This window comes from Brachycentrus maculatus, unplaced genomic scaffold (genome assembly GCF_059751285.1).
Source record: "Brachycentrus maculatus isolate JH-2025_06_01 unplaced genomic scaffold, ASM5975128v1 h1tg000458l, whole genome shotgun sequence".
NCBI lineage: Eukaryota > Metazoa > Arthropoda > Insecta > Trichoptera > Brachycentridae > Brachycentrus > Brachycentrus maculatus.
The window spans coordinates 15,843-42,863 of NW_028281205.1; the positions used below are offsets into that span (position 1 = coordinate 15,843).

A 27,021-nucleotide genomic window follows, 5' to 3' on the forward strand; every position below is an offset into this window, starting at 1 on the left:
TGGAGGTCCCGGGTTCGATTCCTAAGGGGGGTAAAATAAACATAAGTGATTTTTTCACTGTCATATTTATTCAATATTACCCTGGACTGGTACCTGAAGCGGAGGACTGATCACCTTTCCTTCATGTGTAAACGATCAAGATAACACTGCGTTTGTATGATGCAGTGCCCTATGCACCATTGGAGTGCGGATAAGGGTTTTATTATTAACTTAAGTTAGTCCGCCTCCATATTGTAATGGTCAGTTCTACAGTAATCTACCGTTCTGGAGGACCCGGGTTCGATTCCCAGGGGGGGTCAAATAAATATAAGTGTATTTTTTACTCTAATATTTATTCAATGGACTGGTAATGTTCATACATTATTGAATAATGGAATTATGAAGAAAAAAATGCAATTTCTACTACGCTACTATCATATGAGTAAAACTTATAAAATTAGCACATTATTGACATTTTTCAAGTGATTCACAAAGAATTAAAAGACAAAAAAAACAGCGTTAAGTAATAAAAATAAACATAACACATCGCTCACTCCGTTCAACGTCATATATCAAAAAACTTGATTTTCAGGAGATCGTTTTTAAAGTTTAATATTATAACGAAATGTATTAAAAATAAATATCAAGCTAATTTTTAAACTTTTTACTGTGCAACATATCTTTTTAGGTAAAACCTGAATGTTTTTTCTCCAATGGGAAAATATTCAGTATATTTGTAGCCGTCTGGCCACGCCATTTGGTGTTGTCAGGTTGACAACACTGAATTATACTGCTACTGTCAGGTTGACAACACTGAGCGGATTCAACAAAAGCAGCCAACCGGAGCGCGGGGGCGAGAATCGCCTGCCATCGCTTGATTGTTAAAGAACGTATATTTTAGCTTCATATTTCATTCAAAGTTCAATAATCAATTAGATAAATTATAATAAGTTAATATCAAATCGTGTAAGAATTTATATTAATAAACAAACTGTAAGTATGCATTTCTTTTAAATATTCTGCTCTGGCATCCCGCACAATACCCACACACCGGGTTTCCAAATTGGTGACCTCCGTTATACCACATACGCTCGAGGTGCCTATATATTTAAAAAAATAATTAAACAATACCTTTTCTTCAAAATGCAAAAACAACACTTTCTGCCCTGTAGCAAGTACATATTAAGTTAAAAACATGCCGTTTTTGCTGGGATATAGTACATTTTCTGGGCATTCCGAAAACATGCACAACTAAAAATTGTCGATTTTTGATATATGACGTTTTTGAAAGGAGTGAGCGACATGTCTTCATTTAAATATCAAAACTTAAAAGCAAAATAATTATTTTTGACAAAAACATTAACTAAAATTATGTACAATTAACGTTTTCAAATTAAAAAAGAAAACTAACCGACCATGACGCCGCTCTCTGTAGAAGTAGGCAGAGAGAATAGAATGGATAGGTGCCGAAATGTGTGCTCCCGAAACCACTGCTACTAGTGACAGATACTAATATTGGCGCGTACCTGTTTGTTGTTGATATCGGTCATGCTCTGCGTGGTTTCCGAGTAGATCCGGGTGTCCGTTCCGCTGTCGAGCGAGCTGTCTTTAGACCCGTCAGATTCCATCGGCCGTTCTGAAAAAATAAAATACAAGTTTCTCATGAGATACCGTGTTTTTCTATTCTACATAATATTTTGAATGTGTGTAAATACTTGTTCACAAATCTGAGTTGTGTATAAGTTATAAGCTTAAATAATGAAAACGAAAATGATATTTTCTGGCGTTTCTCATGTGTGTGATTATAATCCAGGATTCGGACCTCACGTACTAATAAAGGAGTTTCTGCTAAATAAAAAGCTTCTTTTCATCTCACCAATAGATGTCTCTACCGAAGTACTAGTGATTCAAGAACAATGTTTCAAAATTGGTTCATATATATATATATATATATATATATATATATATATATATATATATATATATATAGAACTTCCAAGAATTTGAGTAGTGCGGTTGTCAATAATGGGTAGAATTGGTGAATGTTACACGTGTGTAAAGGGATCACTTAAACCAGCCTATGACGATCGTCAGCCGCTTAAATGCCCAGACTTCCATATTCTTCTTCATCTTTGATGAGATGTCAAAAAATAATATGAAAATAACTCCTGTAATTGGATATAATCCAGATTTTGTGAACAAGTATTTGGACACACTCAAAATGTTATCTTTTATAAATAATAAAACAACATAATTTTTTCGTTTTCATATTATTTATTTCCTCTTATTTTCTTTATCGACATTCCTTTTTTTTTTTATTGATATGTAAAAACTATAAAAAATATGTGTTTTCTTGAATATACAAACTATTAAATAAAAATTGGTATATGTCCGTTTTGAAGACAAAAATAAATGGTTAGTTTAAGTACAGTATACTATGTCCGCCTCCGTAGTGTAATGGTCAGCATGCTCGGCTACCATTCTGGAGGTCCCGGGTTCGATTCCATGGGGGGGTCAAATAAATATAAGTGATTTTTTCACTCTAATATTTATTCAATATAACCCTGGACTGGTACCTGAAGTGGAGGGCTGATCACCTTTCCTTCATGTGTTAACGATCAAGATAACACTGCGTTTATATGCAGTGCCCTATGCACCACTGGGGTGCGGATAAGGGTTTGAAGAAGAATAAAACGCAGCTTCTGAGGAGCAACTAATGGAGACATGAATGCACGTAATTAGTGCAAACACACGTTCCCCATACAAACATAGCACAGGCGCTACAACGTCGGGGCAGCATCACCAGGGCCCCGTACAAACTTGCACCCAGATTGGCGGTTAGTCGGTACCTGGTTCCATGTAGTAGTCGGGCAGGTAGTCGTTCTTCTCGGCCCGCATGGCCCACTTGCCCCGCACGACGGCCTGCGGCGGGCTCAGCACGCCGGCCGACGCTGCCTCTCCGCCTATAGTCTTCTGCGCCCACGGAGGCAGCCGCCCCAAGCTGAAAGCAATCGAGGTCATCAACACATCAACTACCAAGAAGTGACTAGCTGGCGTTTTAAACGACCAAACACCGACTAGTCGGTTTTTCTACCTTACATACTGAATTGTGCACCTCCGTAGTGTTATGGTCAGCACGCTCGGCTACCGTACTGGAGGTCCCGGGTTCGATTCCAAGGGAGGGTCAAATAAATGTGAGTGATTTTTTCACTCCAATATTTATTCAATATTACCCTGGACTGGTACCTGAAGCGGAGGGCTGATCACCTTTCCTTCATGTGTTAACGATCAAGGTAACACTGTGTTCATATGATGCAGTGCCCTATGCACCAGTGGGGTACGGATAAGGGTTTGAATAAGAAAAGAAGACATACTGGAAAGAATTCAACATTGGTTTGTCAGGTTGGTACTCACTCTAGCGGCGGGATGGCCACCCTGGACGGAGTGTCTCTGGTGGCGAGCACGAGCGGGTCCTCCGCGATGCCGTGCCCGTGCATCATGGGCGAGCCGGCGCGGTCGCTCTCGCTGTCCAGGGCCACCCCGTTGGAGCTTGGCGGGCGTCTGGAATCAGGCGTTGCGCGATTACAGGGTCGGATCGGATATCAAACAGATTTATATAATCAGTAACATTTTTTTAAATTACATCTCAACATAGGTGAAGAAGAATATGGAAGTGAGAATATGGGTATTCATAGGGCTGACGACCCGCCATAGACTAGTTTAATTCCCCACTTTAGTAACAGAACTTCCAAGAATTTGAGTAGTGTGGTTGTCAATAATGGGTAGAATTGGTGAATGTTACAAGTGTGTAAAGTGATTGTCCGCCTCCGTGGTATAATGGTCAGCGTGTTTAGCTACCGTGCTGGAGGTCCTGGGTTCGAAACCTAGGGGGGTTGAAAATAAATATTGGTGATTTTACACTGTAATATTTATTTAATATTACCCTGGACTGGTTCCTGAAGCGCAAGAGTCATTTCATCATCACGTTGTCTTTATGTAAGTAATGATCAAGATAACACTGCCTTAATTCGATGCAGTGCCCTATGCACCATTGGGTGCGGATAAGGGTCAAAAGTTAGTAAGTAAAGTGATCACTTAAACTAGACTATGACGGTCGGTCGTCAGCCCCGTAAATTCCCAGACTTCCATAATCTTCTTTGATGAGATGTCATAAAATAATATATCTACTTTAATTATTTCACATACCGGAAGATGCCTGAAAACATGATTTAATTTTTTTATTAAACTATAGTAAATTTGCAAGTTATTTTATTCACAAAAATATTTGTCGGTTATCACAACAAAGTTGTGATTAACACCTTCGACTAACCGAAGTATGAACTAAGTAAATTAGCATATAAACTCACTTTCCCTGGCGGATGGCTTGCTGGGCCAGTCTGGCCCTCATGGTGACCACCATGTCGTGCGGCACCCTCCATATGAAGATGCAGCCGTCTCCAGAGGCCGATATCAAGTGCTCACAGTCCGCCGTGAATCTGCAATGAAAAAATCACCCATCAATTCCTCACATTCTTCTTCTGAAGCGTAGGGCACTGCATCGGATATTTGAATTTGATCATTAACCTTCTGCTCCTGGTGATTTTTCAATTCAATTTCAATTCAATTCAATTCAATTTATTCAATAAAAAAATAATATATACATAACAAACAATAGGTGTGTTTAATAATTTTGTTCGCCTCCATAGCGTAATGGTCAGCACGCTCGGCTACCATTCTGGAGGTCCCGGGTTCAATTCCCAGGGGGGGTCAAATAAATATAAGTGATTTTTTCACTTTAATATTTATTCAATATCACCCTGGACTGGTACCTGAAGCGGAGGGCTGATCACCTTTCCTTCATGTGTTAATGATCAAGATAACACTGCGTTTATATGCAGTGCCCTATGCACCACTGAGGTGCGGATAAGGGTTTGTCTAACAAACAATATTCAAGGCGTATGTATATATTAAAAGTAAAAGTAAGCAAGAAGACTTAAAGGTGTAGAAGAATCCCGCTTCGGAAAACTCCTTCGGACACATGGAACAGATCAATATCCAATGTGATATTGTTCAACATAGCGGTAGCTCTTCCTACAGGCATAACCATCGGCAGGTTGGTCCTGTGTATAGGATATGTATTTGGTCATCTTTTGTGTGTGTTATTCAAACGGGAAGCCAGAAAAGGATATTTAAAGAATTCTTACTTACAGATCGTTTATTGATATAAGTTCTTACACTTTAATTACTATTGATATAAACTATTATAATTTAATCTAATTAATTAATGAAACTTTGAATCAAAATGTGAAGCTAAATACACGTCCGTCAGAACCAAGCGATGCAGGCGAATCTCCGTCTCCTCGCTTCGGTTGGCCGCTTTTGTTGAATTCGTTCGGTAATCTCCGTGGCGAATTCGTATATTTCAGTGTTGCCAACATGGCAGTGTAGCTGCACGCCTACATGTATTTACTACAATTACAAGTTTAAAAATGAGAATATCAGTATAAAATACTATATATTTAATGTTTTCAGCTGATACTTAGTGGTACATTTTATAATATCTTTATAAAATTAGTAGACTTTGTTTTCACCACTTTTTTTATTCATATAATTCAACCTACCGGTTTCAACAATACATTGTCATCATCAGAGTTTATTTTAAATATATATAAAAAAAAAACATTTTTTGTCGGTGTAATGTTTTTATTTCACGATTACCTGTATTGTACTTTCTGATTATCTCTGCATTCAAATTATTTATAATACTTGAAAAAAAAATAAGTATGAAATTCGTCGTTTTAAAAAAAAATTATTATATTTTCGACGGTCTGCATGCGGCCCTTGGGAAAATTTTAGATCATCGATGCACTCGACTGACCCTAATGAATATCAAACCCAGGACAGTAGGCCACGTAGAATGCTAATCACTTCACCGCGGAAACAACTAGTTTTGAGAACTTCACATTTTCTCGTCGACGGGTGAAAACACAAACAAACGGGTGAAACCAGCAAGAAGCCCTCACCTGAGTCCGGTGACGAGCTCCGAGTGGCCGTACATGGTGGCCATGCACTCTCCCGAGTAATAGTCGTACACGCTCAGCGACTTGTTGGTGCACGACGTCGCCACGTAGATGCCGCTCTTGTCCAGGACCACCTGACAAAATAAATCACACAATGAAGGATACAGATGGCATTCTATTGTTAAAAATGGCAAAAGGTGTTTATAAATTAATGGCTCTAGGGAGTACTTTTTATAATAATAATAATAATAATAAAACCCTTATCCGCACCCCAATGGTGCATAGGGCACTGCGTCATATAAACAAAGTGTTACCTTGATCGTTTACACATGAAGGAAAGGTGATCAGCCCTCCGCTTCAGGTGCCAGTCCATGGTAATATTGAATAAATATTACAGTGAAAAAATCACTTATATTTATTCTACCCCCCTTGGGAATCAAACCCGGGACCTCCAGAACGGTAGCCGAGCGTGCTGACCGTTACACTACGGAGGCGGACTATCTTTATAACTCGGTTGAATTTAAAAGCCTTTGATGCCTCAAAAGTATGAGTGACACGCGAGCGTTATGATTTATCGGACTGATTTATACCACAAAAACCAACCTGTTTAGTACGTGCTTACTTGGGTGCAAAATATAAGGGCATCATTGTTTGACAAATCATATCACCTCTCCTCCGGGCGGGGCAACTATTTTTACTTTAGGGGATAGTATTCAATTAGTATATTTGTATTACATATTACTCACTCCTTTCAAGAACGTCATAAACCAAAAATCGTCAATTTTCAGTTGTGCATGTTTTTGGAATGCCCAGAAAATTTACTATATCCCAGAAAACGCGGCATTTTTAAAACTTAATATTTACCCGTTACAGGGCAGAAAGTGTTGTTTTTGCATTATGTAGAAAAGGTATTTTTAAATATACTAAATATTTTTCAAATAGAGAAAAAACCTTCAGGTTTTACGTAAATAGATCTGTTGCAAAGTAAAAAGTTCGATAAGTGGCTTGATATTTATTTTTAATACATTGTGTTATATTTTTAAACTTTAAAAACGTTCTCCTGAAAAATCAAATTTTTGATTTATGACGTTCTTGAAAGGAGTGAGCGATATATTTAAAAAAAAATATTTATATCCAGTTGGGTTCAAATTAAAAAAATACTCCTAAATGTAGAAATAACTTTGTGAATATGATACAATTATTATTACTTTTGAGAGTGGCTCACCTTGATGAGGCTGCCCTCGTCCCCAGGGCTGGCCCGGAATGTCTTGGTGTGGCGCCCGGAGCGCGTGTTGTAGACGCGCACGGCGCGGTCCTGGCACGCGGCCAGCACGTGGCGCCCACCGTTGTCCACCTCCATGTCGTACAGCGTGCTGCGCGCCGAGCAGTTGTGTCCGCGCACAAACTGCCCCGGGCCTCCGCCGGGGGACTGCAACGGGGGGCGGTGTTAAACAGGGCCAAAGCAGGGAGAGGGCACAACATGCAATGGTAAGCAGAGCCGAAGCAGAGAATGGGACACAACGTGACAGTGCGTGAGGCAATGTTATATTCAGTAAGGCTTCTCTCCCATCAGCAATTTTCCACAGGGCCAAATCAGAGCGAAGAGCACAATGTGACAAAGCACATCGTGTCAGGCTTCTTCTATCAGCAATATTTAAGAGTCAAATAAGAGAAAGAGGCACAATGTGACAGTGTGAGCATATTCAGTAAGGCTTGTCCCACAAGCAAAATTCAACAGAACCGAAGTAGAGAGAGTGGGCACAGTAAACCAGTGTGTTAGAATATCACATCAGGCTTCTCTCATTGGCAGTATTCAACAGAGCCGAAGCAGAGAGAGTGGCACAACCCACGATATACACGAGACAGCATGTGAGCATATCATGTCGGAGTTTTCCTATCAGCTGTGACTATCCGGCGAGTTGTGAGCTATATGCAGTTTTTTGATCGAAATTGCAGCGCCATCTATTGAAAGTGACAGCAAAACTTTACAAGCATTTTTGAGATAGTATTTTATGAAAATGGAGCTACATAAAACATCAAATTTTTTATTTTTATAATTGGCACATTTGAACATGAAAATGATTTTATTTTATTTTTTTCACAAAAAGACAGCGCAATCTGTTGAAAATGACAGAACACTTTGCAAGCGCGCTTGAAGTAGTATTTCACGAAAATTACCCAAAATTATTATTATCATTATTGACACATTGGCCACGGATGTCAATGGTCAGATGGCCCCAAGAGCCGGAGCGCCCCCGGTCTGGCGTACATACCTCGACCAGACTGCGGAACAGGATGGTCTTGTCGGCCCCGCACGACACCATCTGGAGGCTGTTCTCCGTGGTCAGGAAGCGGACCGCCGTGATGGAAGAGGAATGGTCGTCCAGAGTCTGCACGAAGTTGTAGTCCTAGATGGAATTATACAAAATTAAATTGAGACATACTCCAAGATCAAAATGGCCGATATGGTGTATTATTTATGGTTTAGAATGCTGAGAATCGATATATCAACGCTTGCAAGCGTTCTATTTGCTTATTCTAGGTAGAGCGTGAGTGACGCTTGTAAACATTGTCCAGATGGAAATTGGGTGTTGCGGCTACTTGGGATTAGTATACTGAGGGTCGGACCGCAGGCTGCCAGAGTATAACTAGGGTTGATGAACAAAGCCGCCAATAACACATTGTTATTATTATTAACATTCATTTTTAATCTTCTCCTTCATGAGACCTCTGACCTCCACTGCTGGATATAGGCTTTCCTCTTCTTTCCAAATCCTCCAGTCGGTTGCTGCTTGCAGCTAGTTTCTACCCCCCACAGCGACTATGTCGTCAGACCATCTCTTTTGGGGTCTTCCACACTTTTTTTGTTCTCCTTAGGTCTACATTGTAAAATTCTTGGGGTCCATCTTGTGTGGTCCTGTCATGTAATATGTTATTGCAATACTATTTTTAATGCTGCATTTTAATATTGACATAGTAACTTCACATCAAAGAAAAGTTTTTTTTAACGGATGGGCCCGAATGGAATCCACGAGTTTCTTATCCGGACCTGGGAATGTGGGGGTCCTTTAAGAGTAACATAACATATTCATGTTAGATTCACGTTCTAGCATAATCATATAACAAATGAATGCATACCTCGTCCACGTGAAAGACGTGTATGAGCCGGTCCCTCGAGGCGGAGGCCAGCAGCCTCTTCCCGTTCCCGGAGCAGTACTCGAGGCAGAGCACCTCCGCGTTGTGCGCCTCGAGCCGGCACGTCTCCCGCATGGTACTCAGATCGTGGATACGCACGTTGCCCGCGCGGTCGCCCGACGCCAGCTGCGTGCCGTCGCACGATACTCGTATGCACCTGCATATGAGGGACATCATCATGCATTATACAATAAATAAATAAAACTTCATGCATTATATACCAGATTTGGGACTAATGCATTATACTATCACACACTAGAAATGTGACATGGGGGTGACTATGCAGATATTTCTCCACACGGGTAGGTAGAGAGCATGGAACGCCACACTCTTCGGTCCTAATATACACTCCTCGCCTTTTTCACATCCATACATCTAGTCATACATGCCCTCTGATTACGCAGACTTTCGACACCACCAGATTTTAGGTTCTGATTGATCTGATCGTGCCTAGCCTTAGTCGCCTCCGTAGTGTACCGTACTGTACTCGGGTACTGTTCTGGAGGTCCCGGGTTCGATTCCCAGGGGGGATCAAATAAATATGAGTGATTTTTTCACTCATATATTTATTCATCAGTACTCAAAAATAATAATACACTAAATAGGACTGGTACCTGAAATGTAGGGCTGATGGACGGACTTTTCCTTCATGTGTTAATGATCAAGACAACACTGCATTTATATGATGCAGTGCCCTATGCACCATCGGGTGCGGATAAGGGTTTGAAGAAGAAGAATTTAGTCAGGCGTAATAATTTATAAACATAGCTTTTGATGACTGTGATCGTTATATAGGGCCATCGCATTTTAGAGGTTTAAATGAGCATATGTGAGAAAAGAACAGTAAAACAAATTTATGAAGCGAATGTAATTGGAAAAAGGAGTAGAGGAAGACCGAGAAAAACATGGCACGATCAGGTATGTCAAATACTTGAAAGCGTTCAGGTTAGGAGTCGTAATAATCGGCGGGTATGTATGAGGAGATGCATGAACGTGGAAGAGGCGAAGAGTGTTTGCAAAGACAGAGTGGTGTGGCGTTCTATTCTCTCTGCTTGCCCTTGCGGTGAAGCGGCGTGATGGTTGGTTAGTTAATTAGTTTTGATGAGTATATTTTCTCATATTAAAATATTGGAAAGTAAAAATGGACCAATACCTGACTCCGTTCTTCCCGTCGTACGATACGGGCTTGTCTTTCTCTCCCGCTGACGAGAGGTCCACATCCTTCAGGTACGTCAGTTCAGGATCCATGTACAGGACTCTTTGAAGCTCCTGAAAATTATTTAAATAAATTTTCGAAATAAATTATCTACAGCAGTTTATTACTATTGCTTTGAGACACTGGATTATTCATCCTATGGGCGTTTGTCCACTACACGGAACTACAAGGAATTTTACCGTCCAGCACGTCAGTTAGCAATGTGTATTTGACTACGCATTTTTATCGATTTTTGCGCGGTATTTTTCCATAATCCTGAAAATATCCAGAACATTGGTCTGTATGCCAAAAAATAATATGAAAATTAACTCCTATAATTGGAGACAATCCAGATTTGTGAACAAGTATTTGGACACACTCAAAATGTTATTTAGACATTCTCATAACATTATTTTGACATTCTTAAAACGTTATTTTAGAGACTCATAAAACGTTATTTTTAAATTACACAAAACGATCTTTTGACTTAAAACGTTATTTTGATATACTCAAAACGTTATTCTTAAATTTTTCACGTTTCGACAAGGAAGAAAAGATTCGCTTGCCTTTTTTCTTGACTTCCATATTCTTCTTCATCCATGCTGAGATGTCAAAAAATAATATGAAGTTTACAATATGTTATATAATTTGAACAAATTGGAAAATCAAAGGAGGAATGCACCTGCTCAGGAAAGGCGTGCAAGATGGATCGGTTATGTAATACGTCAAGTAGGTCTCTTGCATGACATAATGGAGGGTATGACCGAGGGGACAAACTTTATTCAATTCAATTGAATTCAATTCAATTGAATTCAATTCAATTTATTCAATAATTAACACGTTCGATGCTAACTATAATTACAAGATATTTCATGTCACGCTGAGAATATTCGGCTCTTCTAAAGTAAGTAAATAATATGTAAAATGAATTGAAATCAAGGTAAGAATACCGTCCGCACCCTTTTATGCCATTACAAATGAAGTAACTTCATCCCAGGTATAGAAGGACAGTTATTTTTTCAAGGGCGAGCGAATCAAAGCTATGTTTACACGTGCAATTTTTTTTACTGGAAAGATTGTTTATAATTTTTGACTATCCCGTTCCAAAGGGAGTATAAATTTCAATAGTAATTGTACCTCATAATGTTAAAAAAGTAACAAACAAAATTGGATTTTTTCTGCTGAATTTTTCCATTCATTTTTCGCATTTTTGTCTTCGCGTATCGCCGTTCCAACACGCGGCATCATAATCTATCTATCCCCACAGTTTAGTCATCGGTGGTACATCGTCAATTTGCACGCGTGTTCATTGTGTTCCCGATACGCTAACGTTATTTGGCAAATACAGAGTGATTTTTGTCGTTCTTATAAGAATTATAATTAATTTATATTATCTACTGACATTTATTGGTGCAATTGCATTTTTACGTTTATTATATAAAAATTCGGAATGGAAACCAAATGACAGACGTTAAAGAAGAAAATTCATTCAGTATTTTACCATGTAGCTCGTAAAAGATAATGCAAGAAAACAAAGCAGATTAAAATCACATAATAAGCTCCATCAAAAGGCATTTAGCTTATTTGCAGATGAAATGGGGGAAGAATTCCCCTAAGATAAGTCGCTATAATTTCGACCTCTGCAAATCTGACAAAACAAAAACAAAATAACGTGTGTGGTTTGCGACGAATTTATATGTTTGAGACATAAACATGAGGTAAAAAAGTTTTACTGTCCATACTGTTCACACAACGTTATTTGATTTTTATATTGTTTTTCACTATCTGGATTTTTTTAAACATTCTTTGTTTTTTTTCCCCATAATATAACGACAAATTATAAACACGCTGTATAGTACGCTTCTTACTCTATCCTCACCCCTCCCCGCACGCATCATTTCCGGTCGACATCCGTCCGAAGCGCTACTACAAGTAGTGTCCAGTGATATTTGAACTTCAGGTGGAATTGAATGACATTTCCGCAGAGAACTTATTCGCAACTATGTTTTTTTTATGTAGATGTTGTGTCAAACAAATATGTACAAGGAAGATTGTTTTTTTTTCCAAATAAAAACAAGAACAATTGATTTTTTTCTTATATTTTCAAACAAGTAAATAAAACTAATGTGATCAGAATTGTTTTTCGTGGTAAATACGAAAACATGGTTCCAGACACAATCCTGGTCCGTCTGGACATTGAAGACAGCAAAATATGGAGTCTTTTCTTGTCTTTTTTTCACTCCAGCAATATTTACACCGTCTTCTTTTCGTTGTGCCGCGATCGTCTTTCGAGCAAAAACTTGGGAGGTGTGAAATAATTTCCTGTTTCGATATTTGCATTGAGGGAGGAGGGCCGAGGAGTTTTTCAATAACTTGAAGTCTAAAATCGTATAGACTCATTTTCTTTTCGCTATTCATATTGAATAAGTAAAAAGAATTTAATAACATTGTCTGAAACAAATGTATGCCCAATTTCTTGTACCACCGCAAAGTTTTTCTTCTTATTGGGTAGTACGCTAACATTTGGTCGTGGAAATCAACACCGCTCATGAATTTATTGTACTTTATTATCATTTTGGGCTTTACAACAGCCTTTCCATGACGATTTGTTGTTTTTGTTAGTTCTCCATCAAATTCGGAAGATATGGCCAACACTTCTCGGCGATCTTTCCACTTGGTTGTGCAGATACCTTTATCAGTATACTGACTCACAGACTCCCCAGTTTAAATTATTTTTTTTAAAACTTCATTTGGATTAAATTTCTGTTAGCTCGCAAAGTGCCCGTAACATATGTTTTTTGGCTCAATAAGGTTTCTACCAGAGGGACACTATTGTAATAGTTATCCATAAAAAGGGAGTGACCGACTTGGGTGCTCCCTTCCATGAGCTTATGGACAACTTTACTGGTGTGGTTCTTTCCACTCAACTCCTGGTCGGCTGAACCACCGTACACAATTATTTTTAGTGCCAAACCATTGGATTCTCCCAATACATATAATTTGATGCCATATTTTGCCTTTTTCCCCTTCATGTACTGCCGCATAACGAGCCTCCCTCGCCACAGTACCAAAGACTCGTCAATTGACAAGTTTTTATTGGGTGCATAAATTGCACTCATCCGGTCGTTGAAAAAATGTATCAGTGGATTTATTTTCCCTAAACTAGTGGTGTCCGCTTCATTATTTTTAAAATGTAATGATCTAAGAATTAAAAAAAAACTTATCCCGAGACATACTGTGAGAATGCTGTCAGATTGAAGAGATGATGTTTCTTCCAATAATCCGTGAGGCGATTCAATCGAATAGTTCCCGTGTGCAGTAAAAGCCCCAGCCATACTTTTAATGTTTCTGTGGTGAGGTCATTCCAACGAGTTATTCTGCTTTTATCTCCTTCAGAATGAGCCATAATTTCCAAAGCATAATGATTGGTCTGTTGGACAAGAAGATTATAGAAGTCATCATTGGCTATCATATTGAAGTAATCTATTGGTTCTCTCCCTGAAATTTCAATTTTTATACCTGGTCTTCCAGTAAAAAGGATCTCTTGGGCTTGCGTTGGCGTGTTTGACCAACGTCTCGAAGTTGAAGGTAGAGTGGGCGGTGGTTGTTCTTGGAACATATTGTCGTCTTCGCTGTCACTTTCATCGTCTGTTTCCATATCACTATCTATTTCGTATTCACTAATTGAATCGTATTCTATCTCACTTTCATCACTATCACTCACATTTTCCACTCTTGGCCGCTTTGATGTAGATGGTTGATCCATTTTTTAATATTTTTTGTAAAATACTTAAAAATACACAAAAATGGTTTCAATGTTAGTCAAATAATATAAAAAATTCAATATTTTAGTTCTGCGAAAATACAAAACACTATTTATAAATACAAAAACAAACAAATAAAAATGTGAATTTCACTTAACTATTGATAATACTCACTAAACTATTGTCAATCTAAAGTTATTTCACCCAAACAAACAAAAATTTAAAAATAAAAATGAAAAAAAATCCATATATTTCGACCCGTGTGAATATGGCTTTTCGTGTAAACGCTGCTTTTCGCACTAAAACAATAAAAACGCGCTACGTGACTTATCCGAGTGAGGGTTGAACTAGGAATGACTAGTAATGACAGGTCACCTCAGGCTGAGGCTAAACACATCTCAAAAGTCACCCTGCGCTTCTTAGTTTAAGATTTATTCAAACAAACGCGTCTGGTGCGTTGAGCGCGTGGCGGTCACGTCAACCGTCAACGCGTCTCACGCGGTGTCAGCAATGAACGTGTTAATATATACATTACAAACAAACATTTAAGGCGTATACATTAAAAAAACAAATTAAAAATTACGCAAGAAGACTCTTGTTAAATGTGTAGAAGAATCCTTCGGATTCTTGGAATGATTCTTCGAATCCGTTTCGGAAAACTCCTTGGGACACATGGAACAGATCAATATCCAATGTGATATTGTTCAACATAGCGGTAGCTCTTCCTACAGGCATAACCATCGGCAGGTTGGTCCTGTGTACAGGAATGTGAATCAACTATGAACAATCTATGCCGACGCTGTCTTAGCTAACTATCGGGAACATACAGACCAATGCTCTGGATAATTTCAGGATTATCGATCATACTGCGCAACAATGGATAAAAATGGGTAATCAAATACACATTCCTTCTAGTCTCTAACGGGTCTAAGGCGACGCCCACACTGAGAGTACCTGGAGGACCTGTTGGTGGACCTGTTGGTGGCTGCTCATCATATGCACATTTCAAAAGAGCCGCACAAGACAGGGAAGAATGGAAGAGAAGAACAGAAGAAATTGCTGCATACCAATCCCGGGATTGAAACCAGGGAGAGACGAAAAAGTAAAAAATAAAATAATAATAAATGAAGCGTGTTACAGACTTACATCGCTATAGATATTGGCGGTCTGCTTCCCGCTGGGCAGGGTCCAGACCCGGACCGTGTCGTCGCTGGAGCAGGTCAGGAATGATCCGGGAGGCAGTGGGTCGGCGGCGCCCTCCCAGCTGTTGTCGGGCGGGACCTCCACGCCCCAGATGCAGGCCGAGTGGTACAGGGACGAATGGGACTTGCCCACCTGGAATGCCGTCGGATCATCAAGCGCTCGTATTACCAGCAGGGCAGGGCAGGACTAGTCGCCATTATTTAATATTACCAATAGAAGCAGTAAATAAACATCGATAGAGGCCGTAGATAACACCGAAAAAAGCGGTAAGTAAATAATGATAGGGATTTTAATAACCACCAAAAGAGGTAGCAAATAAATGCTGAAAAAAAATTAAATAAATAAAAAGGTATTTATAGATTTGGCGTTTAATTTGTAGAACTCTATTTTAATTCTTAAAAAAAAAATTGTCAATAAATTCTTCCTTTCTCAGAAAATATATATAAGGGTACATACCTACATCCCCCATTAGCTACTGTTGTCTCACATAAATTATTGCTGCAAGTGTTAAAACTGTCACTTAGAATTGTATAGCTACATAAGGACCATCAGTCCATTTGATCTTCAATTCGTTTGATAATGCCCTAACTAGGCGAAACAATTGTCAAATATATATATTTTTTTATATCTGTTAATCAAATACAACTTAGTAAGTAAGTAACTTAAAATTAATACATAAAATAAAAAGACAGTAAATTGCAACAAAAGAGGCTACATTCGCCTCATAAATTTGTTTACCCATTCTTTCTTCACTCATTCGTTCCACATGTCCAAACCATCTCAACACGCCTTTCTTAATTTTATCGATAATGCTTATCTCAGCCTTACATTCTTTCCTTATTTCATCATTCGAACATCTATCAAACATCGTTTTGCCACACATTCGTCTGAGGGATCGCATTTCGACTGCATTCAGTCTGCTTTCATCCTTCTTTTGCCAACTCCATGCTTGCCATGTTGTAACCAGAACTCCATTGTGTACTGCCAGATTAGCTTTCGCTGATAGATTTTTATTTGCATACTGATTTTAGTGCACCATTCACTCAAGAGTCTTTGAAAGTAGCAGCTAGGAAGTTTTATAAAGTTACCATACCCTTTTGATGTCCCGAACGTCCCACACGTAGAGACTGTGGTCGTTGTACACGCACGTTAGCCTCTGGTGCTTCTCGTCGTACGTCAGCGCGATGGCGTCCGGATACTTGGCGTTAGGCGGGTGCGAGAACATGTGGCTGCAAATAGAGGAACGATGGTGAGTGTAGGCCATCACCTGAACCGGCCGATGAGAGGTCGTAGGGCCTGCGAATGCTCTGGACATCCAAGCTCCTATCACAATTATTTTGTAAAAATATATTGAGGTGTAAATATATTTATTTATTGTAACTGCAGACAGTTGGTAGAATTCCATATTGAATTGTTGGGTAATATATCCAAAATTAAACAAGGTTTATTGGATTTGAATTCTATATTTATTTATGTATATGTTAATACGTGACGCATTTCGCCTTATTAGCGAGTGTTTGATAATGTCCTAAGAAGACGAAACATATTAACATATACATAAATAAATGTAGAATTCAAATCCAATAAACCTTGTTTATTTTGGACATATTACCCAACAATTCAATAAATAAATTTGTCCACTTCAGTAGTGTGATGGTCAGCACACTCGGCTACCGTGTTGGAGGTTATATCTATTTTCACCCCTCTCTGGGAATCGAACCTGAGACTTCCAGCACGGTAGCTAAACACCACGGAGGCAGATAAGTTTGTATGGTCGGGAAGAAAATGTTTGTAATTTTTATATTAGGTTATGTAGGGTAGGTACGGTGAGGTTAGATTAGGTGAGGTTAGGTTGTCGACCTTGCCAACTTCTCCCAGCTGGACTAGGAGGACGCGTTCTGGAGCATGGAGGGAACCATCTTCATGGGAGAAACTTTGAAAAAAATTAGGAATAGGTAAAATTCGCGAGGTCGACAATGCGCACAAAAGAGGGGGCCGAGAGGAAAAAAGGTTAGGTTAAGTTAGGTTAGGTTAGGTTACCTGATGTTGAGGCCCTGGCTGACGTCCACGCCGAGATAGTGTGTCCGGGGCAGGGTGGTCACAAACTGCAGGGTGGCGGGGCTGAAGCAGCGCACGATGCCATCGGCGCAGCCCACGAAGATGTAGTTGGTGCCGAGGGACATGCAGTTGGCCGAGGGCGTCTAGGGAAAGATCACATAAGGTTACATATGAAACATCTTCAAATGTGATCATGATTCATAATTAGTGTATGGTTTAGTTTAATTGCTTCATACTTTTGTCCGCCTCCGTAGTGTAATGGTCAGCATGCTCGGCTACCATACTGGAGGACCCGAGTTTGATTCCCAGGGGGTGGTCAAATAAATCTAAGTTTTTAAATCTATTTTTTCACTCTAATATTTATTCAATATTACCCTGGACTTTGTACCGGCGTTCATTTACGTCAATACTCCCGGAAAGGTGAAGTAACTTGATATGAATAAAAAATAGGATCTCTTGTAAGTACGAAGCGTCCGATCTTACCCGTAGCTCGACCCACTTGTCCAGAAGCCTCCGGTTGTTGAACTCGCAGAGCAGGCCGCTGCGCGTGATGGCGTACGTGGAGTCCGCGCATGCGCCCCGACCGCACGCCACGTCGCAGAAGTCGTTGTTCCTCTGCTCGCCCAGGATGGCCGACCGGCCCATCAGCGGCACCGGCTCCTTGTACTGCAAACGCAAGGGTCTTAGTAAAAACTCGATTCAAAAGGATGAGAAGAATGAAGAAGAATCACTTTTAAGGCTATAAATAAAGGGTTTTTTTCTTTTTTAAAAACACATTAAATTCAGAAAAATGCAAGAAATCTTTATTTGAATCAATAGTACGGGTCCATATAATTTAATGTTTGAAAATTATTTCATTCAAATGTTGACCGCAGCTGCGCCTCAAATGATCCATCCGCTTAGTCTAATTTTGGCATACACTTTCCAACATTTTGGCCTTTACAAACCTGACAAGTTTGAGAACTACAGGTGTTCTCAACAACAGGTGAAATTGTAACAAATTTTATAAAAAAACTAAAAACACATTTCACAATATTTTGAGTGTGTCCAATATATTGTTAATAAATTATCTGGTCATATTATAAGCTTAAATAATAAAAATGAAAATGGTATTTCCTGTCGTTTCTCATGTGTGTGATTATAATCCAGGATTCGGACCTCACATACTAATATACAAGTTTCTACTTAATAAAAAGCTTCTTTACATCTCACCAAAAGATGTCATTAGTGAAGTTCTAGTGATTCGAGAACAAGGTTTCTAAATTGGTTCATATATACTATATATAACTTCCAAGAATTTGAGTAGTGTGGTTGCCAATAATGGGTAGAATCGGGGAATGTTACACGTGTGTAAAGTGATCACTTAAACCAGTCTATAAACCAGCCAGTAAATGCCCAGACTTCCATATTCTTCTTCATCTTTGATGAGATGTCAAAAAATAATATAGAAAAACATTTGTTTGATAAATCATTTTCATCATCGTATTTTCCCCAATTCATTCACAGTGAAGCGCCTTTGAGGTAGTATTTTACAAAAATGGCGCTATATTACCCATACAAATTAATTATTAAGTGCCGCTGCTATGGCGCCAAGAAATTATAGTCTCAAAACTGTGGAACTTCGGAAATTCTGCTGGGGTAGGCAGAGAGAATAGAATGCCATTTCTCAAGTCTTTTTTGGCCATCCTCATTTTGTTCTCCAGCTCAAATTTGCCACACATTTTTCTAAGTTCTATTTTCATAGTCTTTCTCTCATTATCCATTCACTTCACATGTCCATACCACCCTAAAGAACTGTTCTTAATTTTTTCAACTATCCCTTGTTCAGCCTTACATTCTTTCCTCATATCTTCGTTTTTATGAGGCGAATGTTAGCGGGAAAAAAAGCAGAGGAAGACCGAGAAAAACATGGCACGATCAGGTATGCCAAATACTTGAAAGTGGTCAGGTTAGGAGTCGTAACAATCGGCGGGTATGTATGAGGAGATGCATGAACGTGGAAGAGGCGAAGAATGTTTGCAAGGACAGAGTGGTGTGGCGCTCTATTTTCTCTGCCTACCCCTGCGGAGAAGCGGCGTGATGGTTAGTTAGTTAGTTTTTATCTTCGTTTTTAATTTTCTCTTACAATGATTTTCCACACATTCGTCCGAGAGACTGCATTTCAAGTGTTGTGTAAAAAATTATACATTGCGAAATAGGCTGATTATAACCAAGAGAGTGTCATCCGACTGTGTGTACAACATTACACAATCGTAATAAATGGACGGTAGTAAAAATATATTTACGACACGAATGACGCTCTCAGCAAACCAGTTCTCTATGGAGATCAAATCTTAAGCATCATAAAATTTTAATTTTAAACACAGCTCATATCTACCTGGCTCGGAGAAAAGGTATTTAAAGCACCCAATGACGTATTTTGCATATATTTTTCCCGCTATCTTTTTTTATCACATTTGTTTATTTGGGAATTATACATCCTGTACATGAAAATATAAAAAAAAATAGTGAGATTGATAATGATAAAAGCCAATTAAATAATTCCACATACTTATGTATAAGTTGTGAAAACTTTTGTATATAATAATAATAATAAAACCCTTATCCGCACCCCAATGGTGCATAGGGCACTGCTTAATATAAACGCAGTGTTATCTTGATCGTTTACACATGAAGAAAAGGTGATCAGCCCTCCGCTTCAGGTACCAGTCCAGGGTAATATTGAATAAATATTACAGTGAAAAAAAAAAAAATATTTATTTGACCCCCCCCCCTGGGAATCGAACCCGGGACCTCCAGAACGGTAGCCGAGCGTGCTGACCATTATACTACGGAGGCGGACAAAATAATTATAATAAATATAAATTATAATTTTTATATATATATAATTATAATTTGTTTTGTATATTAAGAGAGAAAAAAATTAAGAGAGGGCGAGAGTGTGTGAGTATATCACTCACTCCTTTCAACAATGTCTTATTTCAAAAAACTTGATTTTTAGGAAGATCATTTTTAAAGTTTAAAAATATAATAAAATGTATTCAAATTAAATATCAAGCCACTTATTGAACTTTTTACCGTGCAACAGATCTTCTTAGGTGAAACCTGAAGGTTTGTTCTCCATTTAAAAAATATTAAGTATTTTTAAAAATTTAATTAAACAATACCTTTTCTTCAAAATGCAAAAACAACACTTTCTGCCCTGTAGCGGGTAAATATTAAGCTAAAAATATGCCACTTTTGCTGGGATATAGGACATTTTCAGAACATTCTGAAAACATGCACAACTGAAAATTGACGATTTTTTATTTATGACATTCTTGAAAGGAGTGAGCGATGTGTATTATGTTAAAGGCATGAGCCGTTCAATAAATAAACAAATACTTCTACTGCCTACTACCTTATTAATCCTCTGTGCACGCCACTGTCAGAGGGTAATAGTTTTGAAATTTGATTAGTAATTTATAATTATTTAGAATATTACTATTGAGTTAGTAAATGGCATAAGCTGAGACAAGCTATATCGATAAAATTAAAAAAAGGTGCGTTGAGATGGTTTGGCCATGTAGAACAAATGAGTGAAGAAAGAACGGTAAAACTAATTTATGAGGCGAATGTAATTGCAAAAAGAGGCAGAGGAAGGCCGGGAAAAACTTCAGACACGATCAAGTATGCCAAATACTTGAAAGTGGTCAGGTTAGGAGTCGAAACAATAGGCGGGTATGTATGAGGAGATGCATGAACGCGGAAGAGGCGAAGAATGTTTGCAAGGACCGAGTGGTGTGGCGCTCTATTCTCTCTGCCTACCCCTGCGGTGAAGCGGCGTGATGGTTAGTTAGTTAGTTAGTTAGATTGTGTTCAATAACTGTAATAATAAATAGTACACAATTTCCAATATCTGTAATAATAAATGGTACACAATTTCCAATATCTGTAATAATAAATGGTACACAATTTCCAATATCTGTAATAATAAATGGTACACAATTTCCAATATCTGTAATAATAAATGGTACACAATTTCCAATATCTGTAATAATAAATGGTACACAATTTCCAATATCTGTAATAATAAATGGTACACAATTTCCAATATCTGTAATAATAAATGGTACACAATTTCCAATATCTGTAATAATAAATGGTACACAATTTTCAATAACCATAATAATAAATGGTACACAATTTCCAATATCTGTAATAATAAATGGTACACAATTTCCAATATCTGTAATAATAAATGGTACACAATTTTCAATAACCATAATAATAAATGGTACACAATGTTCAATAACTATGATAATAAACGGTGATGGTTAGTTAGTCAGTTTTTTTTTTTTTAGTAGCTATTAAATGGACAGCCTACGTGATGATCTGGCAGTGAGTTTACAAGTTGTCCTTTGACCGCAGTAACACCGGTTCTGATTTGCATACTGGATTCTTCATTACGAGTGTGTTACCTGCCAATCTGCTGATGGAGCAACCGTGCCTGATGTACCACATCCTATGCTAGCCATAAAGGCACGTATATCACTCACTCCTTTCAAGAACGTCATGTATCAAAAATCATCGATTTTCACTTGCGCATGTTTTCGGAATGCCCTGAAAATGTATTTTATCCCAGCAAAAGCGGCATATTTGTGACTTAATATTTAACAGCTACAGGGCAGAAAATTTTTATTTTAATTATTTTTTTAAATATACTAAATATTTTTCAAACGGAAAAAAAACATTCAGGTTTTACCTAAAAAGATCTGTTGCACAGAAAAAAGTTCAATAAGTGGCTTGATATATATTTTTTATACATTTTATTATATTTTCAGATTTTAAAAACGATCTCCTGAAAAATCAAGTATTTTGATATGTGACGTTGTCGAAAGGAATGAGCGATATGCAACAGACCGAAAAAAATGGAAGGAAATGGAAGAGCCCTATATCCAGCAGTGAACGCCAGAGGACTCATGAAGAAGAAGCATTAGATTTCTTGTTGGGTAATATATCCAAAATAAAACAAGGTTAGTTGGATTGAATTCTACATTTATTTATGTATATGTTGATACGTGACGCGTTTTATCTTCTTAGGACATTATCAAACACTCTATGTGTTTGATAATGTCCTAAGTCCTAATGTCCTGACAACAAACCTTGTTTTATTTTGGATATCATAGTCGTACAGGAGAAAGTGACCAACTGACAAAACGTAAAATGTTCGGGAGGGCCATTTAAGTCACTTTTGCTTGGCAACAAAATAAACACCAATGCAGTTAGTCATTTTTAACAAGTCAATATATTATACTTACAAGTTTAAAATCCTTTGGGGTTTTTTCAGGGCAATATTAAGCTAGTAAGATATCAAATAGTCAATGATCGCGTTTTTGTAAAACAATGCACTTGGTCACTTTCTCCTGTATGACTACGATATACATAAATAAATGTAGAATTCAATCCAACAAACCTTGTTTTATTTTGGATATATTACCCAACAATTCAATATAGAATTCTACCAACTGTCTGCAGTTACAATAAATAGATTAGATTTATTTCAGTCAAATTGGGGATGTACTGACCTTGGCTCTGCGGGAGTACTCGAGGTACACATAGAGTGTTTGATAATGTCCTAAGAAACGTGTTACGTATTAACATACATAAATAAAAGTAGAATTCAATCCAACAAACCTTGTTTTATTTTGGATATATTACCCAACAATTCAATATAGAATTCTACCAACTGTCTGCAGTTACAATAAATAGATTTGATTTATTTCAGTCAAATTGGGGATGTACTGACCTTGGCTCTGCGGGAGTACTCGAGGTACACATAGAGTGTTTGATAATGTCCTAAGAAACGTGTTACGTATTAACATACATAAATAAAAGTAGAATTCAATCCAACAAACCTTGTTTTATTTTGGATATATTACCCAACAATTCAATATAGAATTCTACCAACTGTCTGCAGTTACAATAAATAGATTTGATTTATTTCAGTCAAATTGGGGATGTACTGACCTTGGCTCTGCGGGAGTACTCGAGGTACACATAGAGTGTTTGATAATGTCCTAAGAAACGTGTTACGTATTAACATACATAAATAAAAGTAGAATTCAATCCAACAAACCTTGTTTTATTTTGGATATATTACCCAACAATTCAATATAGAATTCTACCAACTGTCTGCAGTTACAATAAATAGATTAGATTTATTTCAGTCAAATTGGGGATGTACTGACCTTGGCTCCGCGGGAGTACTCGAGGTACACATAGAGTGTTTGATAATGTCCTAAGAAACGTGTTACGTATTAACATACATAAATAAAAGTAGAATTCAATCCAACAAACCTTGTTTTATTTTGGATATATTACCTAACAATTTAACATTTACCCGCTACAGGATAGAAAAATTTTGCATTTCGAAGAAAATGTATTGTTTAATTATTTTTTTTACATATACTAAATATTTTTTAAATGGAGAAAAAACCTCCAGGCACAGTAAAAAGTTCAATAAGTGGCTTGATATTTATTTTTAATACATTTCATTATATTTTTAAACATTAAAAACGATCTCCTTAAAAATCAAGTTTTTTGATATTTGACGTTGTTGAAAGGAGTGAGCGATATGTGTTTTGAGATGGTTTGGGCAAGTGCAGCAAATGCAGCCACCTTGCTTAGTGTCAGTGCAGATCTTTTTACATTGTACTCATATTTTAAAATAATAATTTCTGGGCATTCCGAAAACATGCATAACTACAAATTGACGATTTTTGAAATATTAAATTGTTGAGAGGAGTAAGCGATATGCAACAGACCGAAAAAAAAGCAAGAGATTTGTTTCAATTGAATTGGGGATGTACCAACCTTAGCTCCGCGGGAGTACTCGAGGTACCAGAACTTGACGTGGCGGTTGCCGACGGTGACGAAGTAGCCCCCGCTCTCCGCGAAGCTGACCGCCTTGACCTTGGAGGACACCTTGTTGGAGGCGAGCTTCAGGCCGGCGCGCCACTCCCACACGTTCACGATCATGTCGTGCTGCGAACCCACCGACACCAGGTACTTGGAGCTCACCGAGAAGGACTGCCAACAAAAACTACAGGTCAAACAATGCCAAAATCCTTCAGGACACTAATAAAAGACTTAGCAGCAAATATGGGAGAAGAACAGTTCAATACATAGTTCCTAGCATTTTTATTTGTTGACAACGGAGGTAAGAAAATTGTTATTTTTAATTATTTCATATTTATGCGTGTGTATTGGAGAAGTACTGCAAACAGAATCTATAGGTCAAACAATGCTAAAATATGACACTAATACAAGACTTAGCAGCAAATATGGGAGAAGAACACTTCAATGTTCCTAGCATTTTTTATTTGTTGCCGTTGGAGGTACAAAAATTGTAAAAAAGTTGTTATTAAGAATTATTTCATTTTAATGTGTATATTGGATAAGTACTGCAATAATGCTCAATAAAAGCAATATTTGGAGCAATAGGCTGGAGGGGTAGGGTGGGTATCACGCAGACTGTAGAGAGGCACTAGGAACTAGCGGCTGGAGGGGTAGGGTGTGTATCACACAGACTGTAGAGAGGCACTAGGAACTAACGGCTGGAGGGGTAGGGTGTGTATCACACAGGCTGTAGAGAGGCACTAGGAACTAGCGGCTGGAGGGGTAGGGTGTGTATCACACAGACTGTAGAGAGGCACTAGGTACTAGCTGGACGGCTGGAGGGGTAGGGTGTGCACCATCACGCAGACTGCAGAGAGGCACTGGGAGCACTCACCACGCAGTTGACGCCGTACTTGTGCGAGGGGAACTCGGCCAGCTGCGCGCCGGCCTCGTGCAGGTCCCAGATGCGCACGCAGGGCGCGTGCCCGCACTCGCCCGTGGCCAGGTAGCGCCCGCAGCCCGAGAAGGCCACGCACGTGATGGTCTTGCGCGACGCATTGAGGATGTGGCTCTGACGGTTCTTGCGCGTGTTGTACAGCACCACCGTGCATCTGCAAACAAACAATACACAATTATAAGATTTTGAGGGCGTCCAAATACTTGTTCACAAAATCTGGATTATCAATTACAGGAGTTATTTTCATACTATTTTTTGACATCTCATCAAAGATGAAAAAGAATATGGAAGTCTATAGAATATCAAAATGTTGTAAATAAATTATCTGGTCAAATTATAAGCTTAAATAATAAAAATAAAAATGACATTTTCTGGCGTTTCTCATGTGTGTAATTATAATCCAGTATTTGGACCTTACATACTAATAAAAGAGTTTCTGCTCAATAAAAAGCTTCTTTTTCATCTCACCAATAGATGTCTCTTGTGAAGTTCTAGTGATTCAAGAACAATGTTTCAAAATTGGTTCATATATATATAGAACTTCCGAGAATTTGAGAAGTGTGGTTGTCAATAATGGGTAGAATTTGTGAATGTTACACGTGTGTAAAGTGATTTTTAAACCAGCCTATGACGGTCGTCAGCCCCGTAAATGCCCAGACTTCCACATTCTTCTTCATCTTTGATGAGATGTCAAAAAATAACCTTACTTCTAGCCTAAGTAAAATATACATACGTCAACGTTCGGAGCCAAGTGAGGCTTCACCACAAGCTCATTCTTAAGCAATGTTATCAATCTAAACAGGTATTGCAAATTTTCCTCAGCAGATAATTGAAATGCCTTTTAATTGATCATGATGTAACAATGCACTTCCTGCTCGCGCGTCTACGCACATACGGCCATCGGCTCTACGGTCTAGGTCGGAGAGATGGCCCACGCCAAGACGATAGCAGCATAAGGACGCCTTGTCTTTCAAAATAGGCCAAGGCCGCGATGAAAAGGAATAATTATAATGTGCACGGTCGATTAAGTGATTTCAACAAAACCTACATCTTAATTTTTGCATAAACAATATTGTATGAGTAGTAAAAACAATTCGTCCGCCTCCGTAGTGTAATGGTCAGCACACTCGACTACCGTTCTGGAGGTCCCGGGTTCGATTCCCAGGGGGGGGGGTTAAATAAATATAAGTGATTTTTTCACTCTAATATTTATTCAATATTACCCTAGACTGGTACCTGAAGCGGAGGGCTGATCACCTTTCCTTCATGTGTTAACGATCAAGATAACACCGCGTTTATATGATGCAGTGCCCTATGCATCATTGGGTGCGGATAAGGGTTTGAAATGAAAGTAAAAAGAATTGTAGGTATACGACACGTTTCATAAATAGATCAAAGATCTATTGATTCATTAGGATCCGGCGTCAAAGCGCCCTTGCGCCGAAACGACCCAGCGTCAAAACGCGCTCGCGCCGAAACGACCCAGGGCCAAAACGCGCTCGCGCTGAAACGACCCAGCGCCAAAACGCGATCGCGCCGAAACGACCCAGCGCCAAAACGAGCCCGCGCTAAAACGACCCCGAATCCGAAACAGTAGCGCCAAAACGTTATAGGTCGAGTTTATTAGCGTCTTGAAACCCATTTTTGTAATGATATGACAATATGACCTTCAAAGCTGTAGAAATTTTAAGCGTATTAACATAATAATATGTTTGCATGTCGAGCACGTCTTTTTGATACCGCGATATTCCTATCTGAACTGGTCACCTC

At 38.5% G+C, this 27,021-nt stretch overlaps 1 protein-coding gene across 1 annotated transcript in view; it reads right to left on the reverse strand.

The window, feature by feature from the left end:
- The window catches only part of Wdr62 (WD repeat domain 62), a gene marked incomplete at its 3' end in the record, with an annotated part of 142,566 nt that overhangs the window by 15,837 nt on the left and 99,708 nt on the right, over positions 1-27,021 (reverse strand). The window contains exons 3-17 of the mRNA XM_088271691.1: positions 25,189-25,405; positions 24,270-24,485; positions 17,898-18,080; positions 17,397-17,557; positions 16,450-16,585; positions 15,300-15,488; positions 10,348-10,463; positions 9,138-9,351; positions 8,273-8,407; positions 7,225-7,428; positions 6,003-6,133; positions 4,347-4,475; positions 3,394-3,540; positions 2,829-2,980; positions 1,506-1,615 (exon numbers count right to left, since the gene is read on the reverse strand). Of these exons, the coding sequence (XP_088127817.1) occupies positions 1,506-1,615; positions 2,829-2,980; positions 3,394-3,540; positions 4,347-4,475; positions 6,003-6,133; positions 7,225-7,428; positions 8,273-8,407; positions 9,138-9,351; positions 10,348-10,463; positions 15,300-15,488; positions 16,450-16,585; positions 17,397-17,557; positions 17,898-18,080; positions 24,270-24,485; positions 25,189-25,405 (2,440 nt within the window). The remainder of the gene's footprint in view (positions 1-1,505; positions 1,616-2,828; positions 2,981-3,393; positions 3,541-4,346; positions 4,476-6,002; positions 6,134-7,224; positions 7,429-8,272; positions 8,408-9,137; positions 9,352-10,347; positions 10,464-15,299; positions 15,489-16,449; positions 16,586-17,396; positions 17,558-17,897; positions 18,081-24,269; positions 24,486-25,188; positions 25,406-27,021) is intronic.